Raw genomic sequence first — 13,162 nt, forward strand, 5'->3', positions numbered from 1 at the left:
GACGAAAATCATAATTGTTGGAGAAGCTATGGAAGGAGAGGCCCATTAATGTACTATTAGCAAAACTCTAAATTTGTCAAAAACAATTTGGAACTATACATAAAAGTCAATAAATTGTTCATACCCTTTGATCAAGTAATACCTATAACTGACATATTCTCCCAAAAGGTCAAGACAGAGGAAAAGTAACTATATGTACAAAAATATTTAGACCCGGCCTTTTTGCGGTAGCAAAAGGTTGGAGAATTGGAGATTGAAGAATGGCCAAATAGTGGTATATGAATATAATGGAATGTTATTTATCAGAAGACAAATATGAAGAATTCAGAAAAACTTGGGAATATTTTAATGAACTGATATATAATGTAAAAAAACAGAACCAGAAGAAAATTTATGTAAAAGGAAACAACTTTGAAAGACTTCAGAATTCTGAAATCAGTCATAATTTCAGAAAACAGAAGTACAGAATGAAATACAGATTATCTTTTTTTTCACTATGAACTAGAAAATTATGAACAAAGGAGGCTATACAAGTGTATATATGTGGACATCAAGACGTAAAGTGAAACCCAAATTACAAGGGCAGAGTTTGGTGAAAAGGATACTGTGAATCAAGTACCAAATTTTTTGAAAAAGGGGGGATCTTATGGGAGCAGAAGAAAATAGTCACAAGGACCAGGGTAAAATGGATTCAATGAATCTCATAATAGGTCAATTAGAGGTTGCTTGCCGAATGATGATGGTAAGAGAAGAATAGAATATGGAGCAAGAAATATACCTTTTCCTCTTCCTGCCCAGTGTTGGGGAAGGGAGTGGTGAGGAGGGGCAGGAGTGAAGGTAAATCCCATACTAGGGATACACCATTACATGGGAGAAGTCAAGTTTTGTAAATTGCAAAGATATGGGAAGAACATGAGACAAACAGGTCTAATAGGAAGGGCAATTTGTTGATAACAGAACAGAGTTCCAGGGGGTGACTACCCCGGTAGTCAGTGAATAAACACAAAAGTTCCTACTATGTGCTATAGTTATTACTATGTCCTAAGCCCTGCAGAAAGGCAAAAGGCAATCTTTCCTCTGGAGGGAACACAGAGAAAACATGCAAAAAAGTATGTATAAAAAAGCTAAAGACAGGATAAATGAGAAATAATTAACAAAAAGAAGGCACTCTAGTGCCTTAATTCTAATTTAAGGGGGATTAGAAAAGGTTTTCTATAAAAAGTAGAATTTGTTGGGATGCAAAGGTAGCCAGTAGAGACAAGAGGTAGAGATGAGGAGGGAGAATGGTCCAGGCAGCAAAAGCAGACAATGAAAATCCTTGGAGTCAGGAGACAAGAGTATTGTTCAAGGAACAGCAAGATGGCAGGTGTCACTGCATCAAAGAGTATGTGAAGTAGGAGTGGGTAATGGAAATTCAAATTTTTAAGATCTTCCCTGCCCCTAGGTTAAGTGCACTTGGAGGCTGTGGTCCAGGCTTGCTTATCAGGAACGCCCACACCTTGGTGCTTTGTGATTGGGCTGTGGGTCAAGAGGGTTGTTACATTCTCTGAGACAGGAGAAGGCTATATAAATTCTGTTGTGAGGCTTTGCTTTGGGGCTCACTTTGAGAAGTGTTTTGTGATTTGACCAGATGAGACTCTGGGCAACCATTGAGAGCCCCCCAGCTTTGAAAACCCAGATGTTGATGCTTCCCTCTCTCGTAACTGTGATTTGGTTTCAATGTAATGGTTGGACAGTTTGGAAGCCTGTCTGCTCGATAAGTTTTGCTGTTTTCTTGTAACTTCTGCTTGTAACCTCTGTATACTCTGAAGTTCGGGGTGCTGACTTTCCCCTGAACAAGGTAAATGATATGTTTGATTGATTAAAGTAAGCTTGTTAACCCATTTTGAGTTGCTTTCCTTTAGAAAAGCAGATCTAAGAACCTGTGTTGGCAGCCACCCTGGGGATGCTGAGGTGCTTGCTGCTCCAGGGTGAAGGGGTGTTATGAAGGGTTTTGAATACTAAACAATAAATTTTATATTTGATTCTGGAGGTGACAGGGAGCCACTGGAGTTTAGGGGTGGGGGGGAGAAAAAAGAGAGGGGGAGAAGAGAGTTATGGTCAGATCTGTGCTTTAGGAAGATCACTTTAACAGCTGAGTGAAGGATAGAATGGAGTGGGGAGAAACTTGTAGCAGGCAAACCAACCAGAAAACTACTACAATAATCTAGGTGTGAAGTGATGAGGGCCTATACCAGGGCACTGATGTCAGTGGAAAAGCAAAGAAAGAAGCATATTTGAGTGATGTTGCAAAGGTAAAATCAACAGGCCTGAGCAACAGATTAGATATCAGAGTTGAGAGGGTGAGGAGTGAAGGATGACATCTATGTTGTGAATGTGGGTGCCTGGAAGAAAGGTGGTGCTCTCAAAAGAAATAAACTAGGAAGAGGAATGGGGGCAGGGGGAGGGGAAGAAGATGAGTTGAGTTTTGGACATGATGAGTTTAAGAGTTTAAGATGTTCTATATACAGTTGGAGATGGGAGTCTGGAAGTTGTGAGTCCATAGATGTGAGCAAAGAGGTTAGGGCCTGGAAATAACTGAGAAATGGAAGGATTGGAAGTCACAATGTGAATGAAAAACAGGGTTCGGGGTTGCAAGGCAGAGGGGTGGAATGACAATAGACTGTGATCACATAAGAGAATTCCAGAGTTCGTGAACATGGAAGTAGAACATTTGTGAGTGATGGCAAGATGAACATCTTTGTGTGTGGCTGAGGATTAAAAAGAGTATGCTGAGAAACTATGAGGTTAGGGTGTTTGAGGGAGTATTACTACATATGTTGAAATTTCATTTTACTCAATTTACTATGTATGTTGTAATTTTACTCAAATTACTATGTATGTTGAAATTGAGTATGATGGCAGGAGTTGGAAAAAAAAAAAAGCCTGTAAGCCAGACACCAAATTCCTTGAGGAAGAAAGGGGAATGTAGAGATCTACAGACTATAGCTACCAGGATTTTGACTGGGAAGTAGAATGTAAAGACCTCAAAGAGGAGAATGGTGGTAGGTAAAGAACCTGAATGGGGTGGGGGGAGGGGGAGGAGTATTTCAATATCTCCACCATAACTAGTCAGTTGGAAGGAATGAGTAAAAGTACTTCCAGGGCTGAAAGGGCAGCTCACATCTAGATCCCTCAGAGTTAAAGATGGAAGGAGTGGGAAAGGAAAAGATTTAAGCTTATTGCTTATGGAGCAGGCATTCCAGAGCACACAGTTGAAGGCATAAGTAGCTTTGAAACAAAACACTAGAAGGTGTGCAGAGTATGGGTTGAGGTGAATGGAAATAAGAAATTAGGCAGCTGGAGATGGAGAATGAAGTTTGAATGAGAGCTGGGATTCAGAATCACCAGAATGGGGAAGATATGACCAGGGAAGAGTTTGTTCATCAATGAAGAATAAATTCATGTATATTTCATTGTCCACAGTGGTTTGGCTTCCAGCTAGAGTTCTCTTAGGGTCTTAAACTATTTAGTAGAGGGAACAATGAAAAGGTAGGATAGAGTAGGACAAGGACACAAAAGGTTGTGGCTAACATATATGCAAATATAGGCCTTAATAAAGGCCTGGATTACCACATGCCTGAGCTTCATATTCAAAGAATATGAAGAATAATTTTCATCATGCATTAGTCTGGTAAAGACAAATAAAACCCCAGATACTCTAAATTGCCTTCCAAAGTTCAAACTCCTTTTCCAGGCATTCAAAGTATTAAATAGGCTGTCACCACACTACTTTTCTAACTCAAATGGGTCCCACTAATGTGCTGTTTTCTTGCCAGTTTTCTATGACTAGCAGAATGTCTTTCTTCCTTTATTTATATGTTGAATTTCTATTTATCTTTAAAGCCCAAGTCAAAGCTAAAGGAAGCTTTCAATCAACAAATATTTATTAAGTACTCGCTATATGCCAGGCACTGTGCTTGGTGTTAGGGATACAAAAAAAGAAAGAGACAGAGTCCCTGCCCTTGAGGAGCTTACATCGTATCTGGAAAGCCAATAAATACATATATAAGCATATAGAAAATAAATAAATAAATAAAAACATAAATACAGGATAAGTTGGGGAGGAGAAATGCCAGATCTCTGATCCTCTCAGAAATCTTTCCCTCACTTAGCACTTTGCTTTGCAACTCTCTAGTGAAGTTATCACTTAATATATACTGCAGTTATCTGTGGTTTATCTTATCCCCTGACTACAGTAGAACTTTCATGAAAGCAAGAACAAAGTTTTATCTAATTTTTTTTTGCCTTACTCAAGGTCTACCACAGCTCTCTTTAATGTAAACAATCTTATTTGGTAGCAAACATATAAAACCAGTTTTAGGATCAGTTTTAAGTAGCCTGGTCACTATTTTTTTTTAAAAAGTATAAAAACAGTCACCACACTTCTTTGTATATGACTCTAGATGCATACATACCTAAGAAATCTGTAAGTGTAGTGACCCAAAGTTTGATCTGGCAATCTTGACCACATGATGCCATTCGGAAAAACTGGGGGCCGTGCTCACCATCTGGTAAAATTAAATATTTTAAGTGAATCAAAATTAATGAAAAGGATTAATGGTCTAAGAAAACAGATTTTTTCCATACTAAGATCTGATAATATCCCTATTCAAGCATTTTTCCTAAGTAGTATTCATTTACCTTGTTCCTCTAATATCAGAAAAAAGATGATTTTACAAAGTATACCACTGTTAGACATTTTTCTGTGAACTCCAAAAACGACCAATTACATTCTTACAAGGGTAGAGCTCTAGGTCCTACCTACAAGTGATAGAATATTTGTATATTTGCACTCATGCAGTTAGGAAAAAGAGATCAGATAATGAGAAAAGGAGAAGAGAAAGAAGATTGCACCTGGACAGGGAAGGTGTTTTTAGGATTGGGAAGGAGCTAGTACAGAAGATGGGTTGAATAGAGAATGGGAAAATTTGCTAGAATAACATCTTGTTAGAGGCAGGAAAGAAGGGGATCAACGGTGCAGGTAAAAGAGTTACCCTTAACAATGAATAGAGATAAATATCCTATAACAAGAAGGTAAAAGAATATTAATTTTTTTTAAGGAATATATGGAGTTGAAAGATCTCTTATAACAGTTGCCCTCAATCATCTTGTTAAATAACAGGACAAGACACCATGCAGGAATATGTGGGTATGGCTGAGGGTTTCTTTAAAAAGGATAAGTTTTGATGTAAGCACCATGGTGTATGATTTAGGGGGAATTGAAAGAGTGTATAGAGTAGAAGAATTGTTGGCTGAACTGAGATTATGAACCATAAATTTGTAATGGATAACAGTCAGTTCAATTTCATTACTGTATCTGAATCAGGATGACAAATTTAAAGTCAGAAACATAAGATGGTTAAGAGAGCAATGGATTCTAAACTTTTAGGCTAGTAAAATACTGAGGCAGACCATAAAGTCAAGGTAGGGCATAGAGATAAAGGAACCAAGAATGGGAAAGATGGAGGAGAAGAGGAATGGGTCAAAACAAGCATTCTTTTCCCCCCCACTTAATAGCATTTTATTTTTCCCACTTACATGTAAAGATATTTTTCAACATTCACTTTTATGAGATTTTGAGTTCCAAATTTTTTTCTCCCTCCTTTCCTCCTCTCCTCCTTTCCCGAGATGACAAGCAGTATGATATAGGCTATACATGTACAATAATATTAAACATGCTTCCACATTAGTCATGTTGTGAAAGAAAAATCAGAACAAAATGAAAAAGCCAGGAGAAAGAAAAAAAAATAAAGTGAAAATAGTATGCTTCAATCTGCACCAGATTCCACAGTCCTCTCTCTGGATGTGGATAGCATTTTCCATCATGAGTCTCTTGGAATTGTCTTAGATCACTGTATTGCTGAGAAGAGCTAAATCTATCAAAGTTGATCATGGCACAATGTTGCTGTTACTGTGTACGATGTTATCTTGGTTCTGCTCACTTCATTCAGCATCAGTTCATGTAAGTCTTTCGAGGTTTTTCTGAAATCTGCCTGCTCATTATTTCTTATAGCACAATAGTATTTCATTACAATCATGTACCACACTTTGTTCAACCTTTCCCCAACTGATGGGCATTCCCTCAATTTCCAATTCTTGACCAGCACAAAAAGAGCTGCTATAAATATGTTTGTACATGTGGGTCCTTTTCCATTTTCTATGATCTTTTTGGAATAAAGACCCAGAAGTAGTGTTGCTTGATCAAAGGGTAGGCACAACAAAAAAGGCATTCTTGATCAAATGAACATCACACATCCTTTTAATTGCTCTTTTTTATTACATATTAAAAATAGTTTCCTGTAAAAGGTATTTTTAAAAAATCTCTACTTACCAAAGACTTGATTCACAAAGAAAATGACTTAAGTTACTTTTTCTAATATTATAAAAACTCTTGGTCAAAGTTAAAACTATTTTTGCTTCTCATAACCAATGGGACCATTCCAAGTCTTTTCCAAATCTCCAGATCTACTTGTCCCTCTCTCATTCTTGGATAAATGATCTAGCCTGCTTTGCTAAGACAGAGGTCAAATATAAATTCTCTCTTTTATTTTTCTCTCCAATTCATTTTTTTCTTCTGTATCTATTTTTCCCTTTTTCTTGTTTTCTGTGAAAGAATTATCTCTCCTTTTTCTAAAGCTGACTCCATTTGTGAGCAATCAAGTTCTTCTTTTTTATTATCTCCTCCCCCAATCTCTTCTTCCTCAAAAGTTTCTATTTTCACTTCAAACATCATTATTATTCCTCTACTTCAAGAATCTTCATTTGAACCTGTCTCCTCCAGTTGCCAAATTTCTTGAAAACAATTACCACAATGTCTCCATTTCATCAGTTCTCATTTTTCTCCTGGTTCTTGTTTATTTCTTTCCTCCTGTGTGCATTCAAGATTTACTCTTAAATTTCTTTTTAGTCTTTTGTCCAAACTCTAGCCCTAGAAAACAAATTTATCTACTTTGATCGTTTTAATTATCCAGTGTATGTGACTCTCACATTTTTCTCTTTCATTATCTAATCTCTTACCTGAACTGTGGTCCTCTATTTGCCTGTATGAGCCTTTTTGCATGAATGTCCCACTATCATAATCATAACAGTAGCTATTTATATTGTTACTTTAAAGACGGCAAAAAGCTACAGATATTATTATCTAAAGTATCCTGACTTCACAAAAAATTTGGAACTCAAAATCTTATAAAAGTGAATGTTGAAAACTATCTTTATTTGTAAGTGGGAAAAATAAAATACTATTAAGTAGCAGGAAAAAAGAATCCCTGTTTTGGACCATTCCTCTTCTCCTACTCCATCTTTTCCATTCTTGGTTCCATTATCTCCAAGCCCTACCTTGGCTTCATGGTCTGCCTCAGTATTTCACTAGCCTACAAGCTTAGAATCCATTGCTCTCTTAACCATCTTATGCTTCTGACTTTAAAATTCACAATACCTATGATGTAGGTAATATAGGTAATATTATTCTCACATTATAGATCTAGAAACTTAGGTTTAGAGGTGTTAAGTTATTTGTGATCACACAGCTAGTGTTAAAGGCAGGATTCAAAAATCAGAGTTCATGCTTTTTCAATTCCAACACTATGCTACATGGGCACAAAGCAGTCACTGTATTAGAAAAATTGTTTGAAAATCTCATAAATAAACACTTTACTTGCCCATTACTACCTAGCCATGATCTCTGAGCCAAACTAGTGAAAATATCACTTTCTTTATAACACTACCTTGTTTAAAAAACTCTAAATGGCATTTCAGTGCCTAAAAGACAAAGTCTTAACTAATCTTCTCTACTTAGATTTCAAGATCCTCTACTATCTGGCCTTACCTATCTATAATTCAACCTTATATTCTCCAAATACCATAAACTTGAGAATTCTCATAAACCACAGCATAACAACCAAGCTGGTCTACTCTTTGTTCCCCACTTCATTCTCACTTTCATGCTTTTTTTTTTTCATGCTGTTCTCCCTATCTGGAATGCCTTCTTCCATAATCTTTCCCAATGCAAATATCAGAGTAGCCATTTATAAACATTTGTTAAATTTCTTAAAAATTAAATTTCCTTTATCACAAATAAAATTAAATGCTTAATTATGAATCATTGTATTTTTATGTTATCCTATTGTTTGAGAAAAGAACATAATATTTATTAAATATAACTCATTGAAATGCAATTAATTATCTATTATATAATGGAGGACTTTGGAATGCGTTTAAAGTTACATTTGAATATAAATGTGTTAGACAGTCTAAGCATTTATAATAACTGAAGCAGAATAACGAGGCCACATTGTGAAAATTTTATTAAGGCAGAAAAGTTAGGAAGTTATGTAGTTTTCTCACACATTCTCTCAGTTCAGCTCTTCCTAGATTTCTTATTCCATGCTATCAATGGAGCAAGAAATGCAAAGTATTATAGGAATGAGGCAGAAACTAAGTGTTTTAATTTCATAATTATATAAGGGATTTGAAAGCAAGATTTTTTAGGGATAATCCAGCTATAATATGGATAATCCCTCTTGAAGATAATCATAAATTGACCGTAAGAAGGTATAATGGCTTAGTTTAAATACTTTAGGCTTTTTATCTCTGGGTCTTAGATAAAATGTAGCTATGCCTTTGTAACTGTTACTAAATAAATCATAATCAAGAAGTGATTTTAAATCACCTGTGGAGACAGAAACACTTAACAGAACTTACTTACCGAGATCATAGTCAAACAATTAGCTAAATTAATGAATGAACGATAAATGATTAATCTGCACAGAGAAATTTTATAATTTAAGACTATATTCTTGACCTTTGAGGATGATGTCACAGGAGCAACTATCATGATCTGATATAAACATATACAACTTTCAGAGAATGACAAAGAACCGAACATATGCCAGTCTGACTTGGCTTAATCCACTAGTTCACTTTTTTTAAATGGACATTTAGAAACATGTCAACAAATAGGTCCTCTATAACAAAACACAAAGGTGGTTATTAGCATCCAGCTGGAACTAATTTTTAATTTTTATCTTTTATCCTTGTAACAAGTTTGATACTCAGTATTTATGTATATGGGAGAACTAAAATCAATATTTAAGAGATATTTTTATAACATAGTCCTTTGGATTTATATACAATTAAAATATTTTGTCATCACTATTAACATATTAACAACTCTTTGGTTGAAATTTATGATTTAAAAGAAATATAACCATACATGTCTATTTTAATTCATCTACGTTACATTAGTAAGAATAAATATTTTCATAAGTCTAATTTAGTATATATTTTTAAAGTTATAAAAGAAAAAATAATTTTAATATAGTAATGTGAACCAAAACTAATTTTAGGATTTCAATTTTCCTATAAAAACTTTACTAATATCTATAATAAATAACTTGTTACTGATAAGTCATTGCTGAATCTGCTGTCTGTGTAGAGTCAGACCACTGACTAGCCAGAACAAAGAAAGTTTCTAGCTGGAAAAAGATGCAATTAAAATAATTCCATCCATTCCATCCTATAAACTACCTCATGAAGATGAGAAATGCTTATTGAGAGAAGAAAGGAAACAGACAACCTACAATAATTTCATATCTAGGTTTAATTTACATAAATTAATAGCAATAACAAGGAAATCAAAAGAGCTACCAATGCAACTTAGCCTTTGAACACTTGACTGATTTGCATGTTAGCAACAGGCAATACAAAGGCAATATAAACTTATTTTAAAATTTTAATCTAGAAAGGTCATAGGGAAGCAGCATGGTACAATGGAAATAACACTGTCTAAAAAGTCATAGAACTTGGGTTCAAAGCCGCCCTCTGTGACTCTGGGCAAATCATTTAGAGCTTCCCTAAGCCTAAATGTCCTCACCTATAAAATGAGGGGGTTGAACTAGACCAATGGCATCAACATAAAATAGAAACAGGGGCCACTAAACTGTACATCAGGATCCCTGAGGGCTATGATTAATTTAGTTTTAAAACATAATATTATTTACGTCTTATTGTATTTTTATTTATCTTGTTAACGGTTTTCTAATTACATTTTAATTGGGTTCAGGCAACACACAGGACTGCTATGGTCTACATGCATCCCACAGGCTGTTTTTGAAACCTCTGAACTAGATGGTCCAAGATTCTTTCTAGTTCAAGGTCTATGATCCTAAGCCTATGAGTAGTACTACCTTATATTACAGAGAGATGCAGTAAAGAGACTCAACTAAGTAAAGGGTATTTAAGAATGAAAATGGAAAGAGTTCAAAGAATAGAAAACTGGAAAAGATACATAGATGTGTTAAGATTTTAATAAAGAGGCAGCTGGTGGTTTACTGAATAAAAAACTTGTCTGACAGCAGAAAGATCTGAATACAAGTCTAGAAGCAGACACCTACTAGTTGTGCAACCCTGGACAAGTCACTTAGCCTCTGTTTGTCTCAGATTCCTCAACTAAAATGAGATAGCACCTATCCCATGAGGTTATTGTAAGGGTTAAATGAGCTATTTGTAAAAGTGCTTGGTGCAGTGCCTAACATAATGTAGATTCCACATGAATACCCATTCCCTTCTCCATTCTCTAAAAAATACAAAAACAAAACATTCATTTTCACACTCAAAGACAGCAGAACCATCATAATTGGATTTTAATTTTAATAGTTCTGAATATGCTTCTAGAGGAGGTATAAATAGCATCAAAGAGAATAAAGATGAGAAAAATTGCTAGACTATGTTGGTTACAACAAAACTGTTAGAATGTTGAGGGATAGGTTTACAAAATATCTGAAGGCACCAAAGATTGGGAAAAAATCTCATATCTCCTTAAATATCTTCTTTCCTCACCCCATTCCCCTTGAGAATTAAGAGCTTATTAACAACTACCAACTGGGTTCAGGCAACACAGCAGCTAGATGGTGCAGTCAATAGAGCACTTGGCCCTGGAGTCAGGAGGACCTGAGTTCAAATCTGGCCTCAGACACTTAACACTTACTAGTCATGTGACCTTGGGCAAGTCACTTAACCCCAGCTGCCCTCCCCAAAAAACCTAAAATAACTACCAACTTTCATACTTACTTTCCCATTTATATACCATTTTTAATAAGGAAAACCTATACAAATATTGAGGATATTCTCAATGAGGATATTAGCAGGGAACAGGTATGTTTTCAAAAGCAATAATCCAGACAGTCATATCTTTATTATAACTGACTAAAAGATTTAGTGAAACTTTTCCCATTAGCTTACAGTATATTGGCTATGAGTACTTGATTTTGTACAGAAAAATTAAAAAGCTGCTTTAAAAGTGTCCAAAAAATGCCTACTAATCACACATAAAAATTAATCAAGATTCCACATAACTCATCACCATTTCTACATATAAACAATCAAATCCAGCAAGAAGAGCTACTACGAGAAATTCATTTGAAATAACTATGGCAGGACCAAAATATGTTGGACTATATGTAATCAAAATATACATAATGAACTATATGAATTCCACTAGGTGGAGTCAGGAGGACCTGAGTTCAAATCCGGCCTCATACACTTAACACAAAAACTAGCCATGTGACCTTGGGCAAGTCACTTAACCCCAATTGCCCAAAAAACAACCAAAAAACCCCCCAAATATTCCATAAACAGTGTTGTATGGCTTTGAATCACAGAACACTATAATCTCTGAAGAACAAAAAAATCAGTATTACTTGAAGACAATGGAGAGGTACATCACAGCATTCTGGTATACTCTGTCAGTTCTCTAAAACATAACAAATGTGGAACTAGAAAGAACAAGAATAAAAGATATCAGAAAAGTAAGTGATTAAAAAAAAATCAGTTGACTTATGTGGCAAGAGGGGAGAATAACCAACAGACGGCCCATCTGCCCTACTGGTATCTTCTTGATGACAGAAGAAAGTAAATAAGGGCCCTAGCATGTTAGGTGGGTCACTTGTTGCAGACTTGTTGAAGGAGGTGGTCAAAAGCTCACAAGATGGACAAGTAATAAAGTGCTTTAGTTGGTATGGATGGAAAGAACATCCACATCAATGATCAAGAATGGAAGTCAAAAGAAGACATTCCTGCCCCAAGGCTAAATTAATCCAATTTCACATCATTTAGGTAAAACAAGTATAAATGCATCTAAACTGGGTGATCCAAGAATGAAAAAGCAAAATCAGTATCAACTACTTTTCATTTTGTTATTGGCACGGTTGCTTCTCCTCTTCTAACATCCACTGGTAACTTCAAGCTAGCAATAAAGAAGGAGAATTCCTTAAAGTTGCATCTAGGGCAGAAATACAGTTTTGACTTTCAGTCTTTCATAGACTACATCATCCCTTCAATTATTAAAATACCACATTTATGTCCTTTACACAGTGGACAGCATTTCCAAAGAAGAATTCAGTTATAGTTAAGACAAGGCTTCCCACAAAAACCTATGCAGGGGTATGATTACAGCAGGACCCAGGAAACTATGGAAGAAGGTAATGGTACTATAGTGAGAGATGATTTCTTTTCAGACAATAAATATTTACTGAGTACTTATTTTATACCTAGCACTATGCTATGATATAAATCTTGCAAAAGAAGAGGCAACACAGCAATAGAGTTCTGGGCATGGAGTCAGAAAGATCTTAGTATAAATCTTATGACTTACATTACTAGCTAAGTGGATATAGCTCTTTAAGTCTCTGGTTTGTGATCTATAAAACTGGTAGGAATAATAATGAATGAAGGAATAAGCTTAGGGAAAGAATAAATAAAATGATTACTTTTTGCTAATGATAAGATCCACTTATAAGTGAAGGCTGAGTCAAACAAAAATTCATTAAAACAATGAATAAATTCAGCAAAGTTGCAGGAAACACGCCCCCCCTCCCCAAATCATTAGCATTCCAGTTTGTTGCCAACAAAGCTCAGCACGAAGAGCTAAAACGCAAAATTCCATTTAAAATAGAAGTTATAAAGTATTTGGGCAAGTATCTATCAAGATACACCCAGGAACTCTATTTATCAATTTAAAAATGTGTGAATCTATGAACTATAAAACAATCTTTGCTGAAGTAAAGACAGACCTATTTAGGTGGAGAAATAGTAATTGCTCACACAAGCAAAGTAGGTTGAGCCA

General features: G+C 35.4%; 1 protein-coding gene across 3 annotated transcripts in view; it reads right to left on the bottom strand.

Moving 5' to 3' along the window:
* Positions 1–13,162, bottom strand: part of WDSUB1 (WD repeat, sterile alpha motif and U-box domain containing 1) — a 59,831-nt gene that overhangs the window by 38,725 nt on the left and 7,944 nt on the right. For 2 of the 3 annotated variants that reach the window (XM_069080854.1, XM_069080855.1), the window contains exon 5: positions 4,458–4,550. The exons of the other annotated variant lie outside the window; for it this stretch is intronic. In XM_069080854.1, the coding sequence (XP_068936955.1) occupies positions 4,458–4,550 (93 nt within the window). The remainder of the gene's footprint in view (positions 1–4,457; positions 4,551–13,162) is intronic. 3 annotated transcript variants of the gene reach the window in all.

The sequence above is a fragment of the Petaurus breviceps genome, unplaced genomic scaffold (genome assembly GCF_028583685.1).
Source record: "Petaurus breviceps papuanus isolate PSGF00001 unplaced genomic scaffold, PetGlider_PUasm1.0 91133, whole genome shotgun sequence".
Taxonomy (NCBI): Eukaryota; Metazoa; Chordata; class Mammalia; order Diprotodontia; family Petauridae; genus Petaurus; species Petaurus breviceps.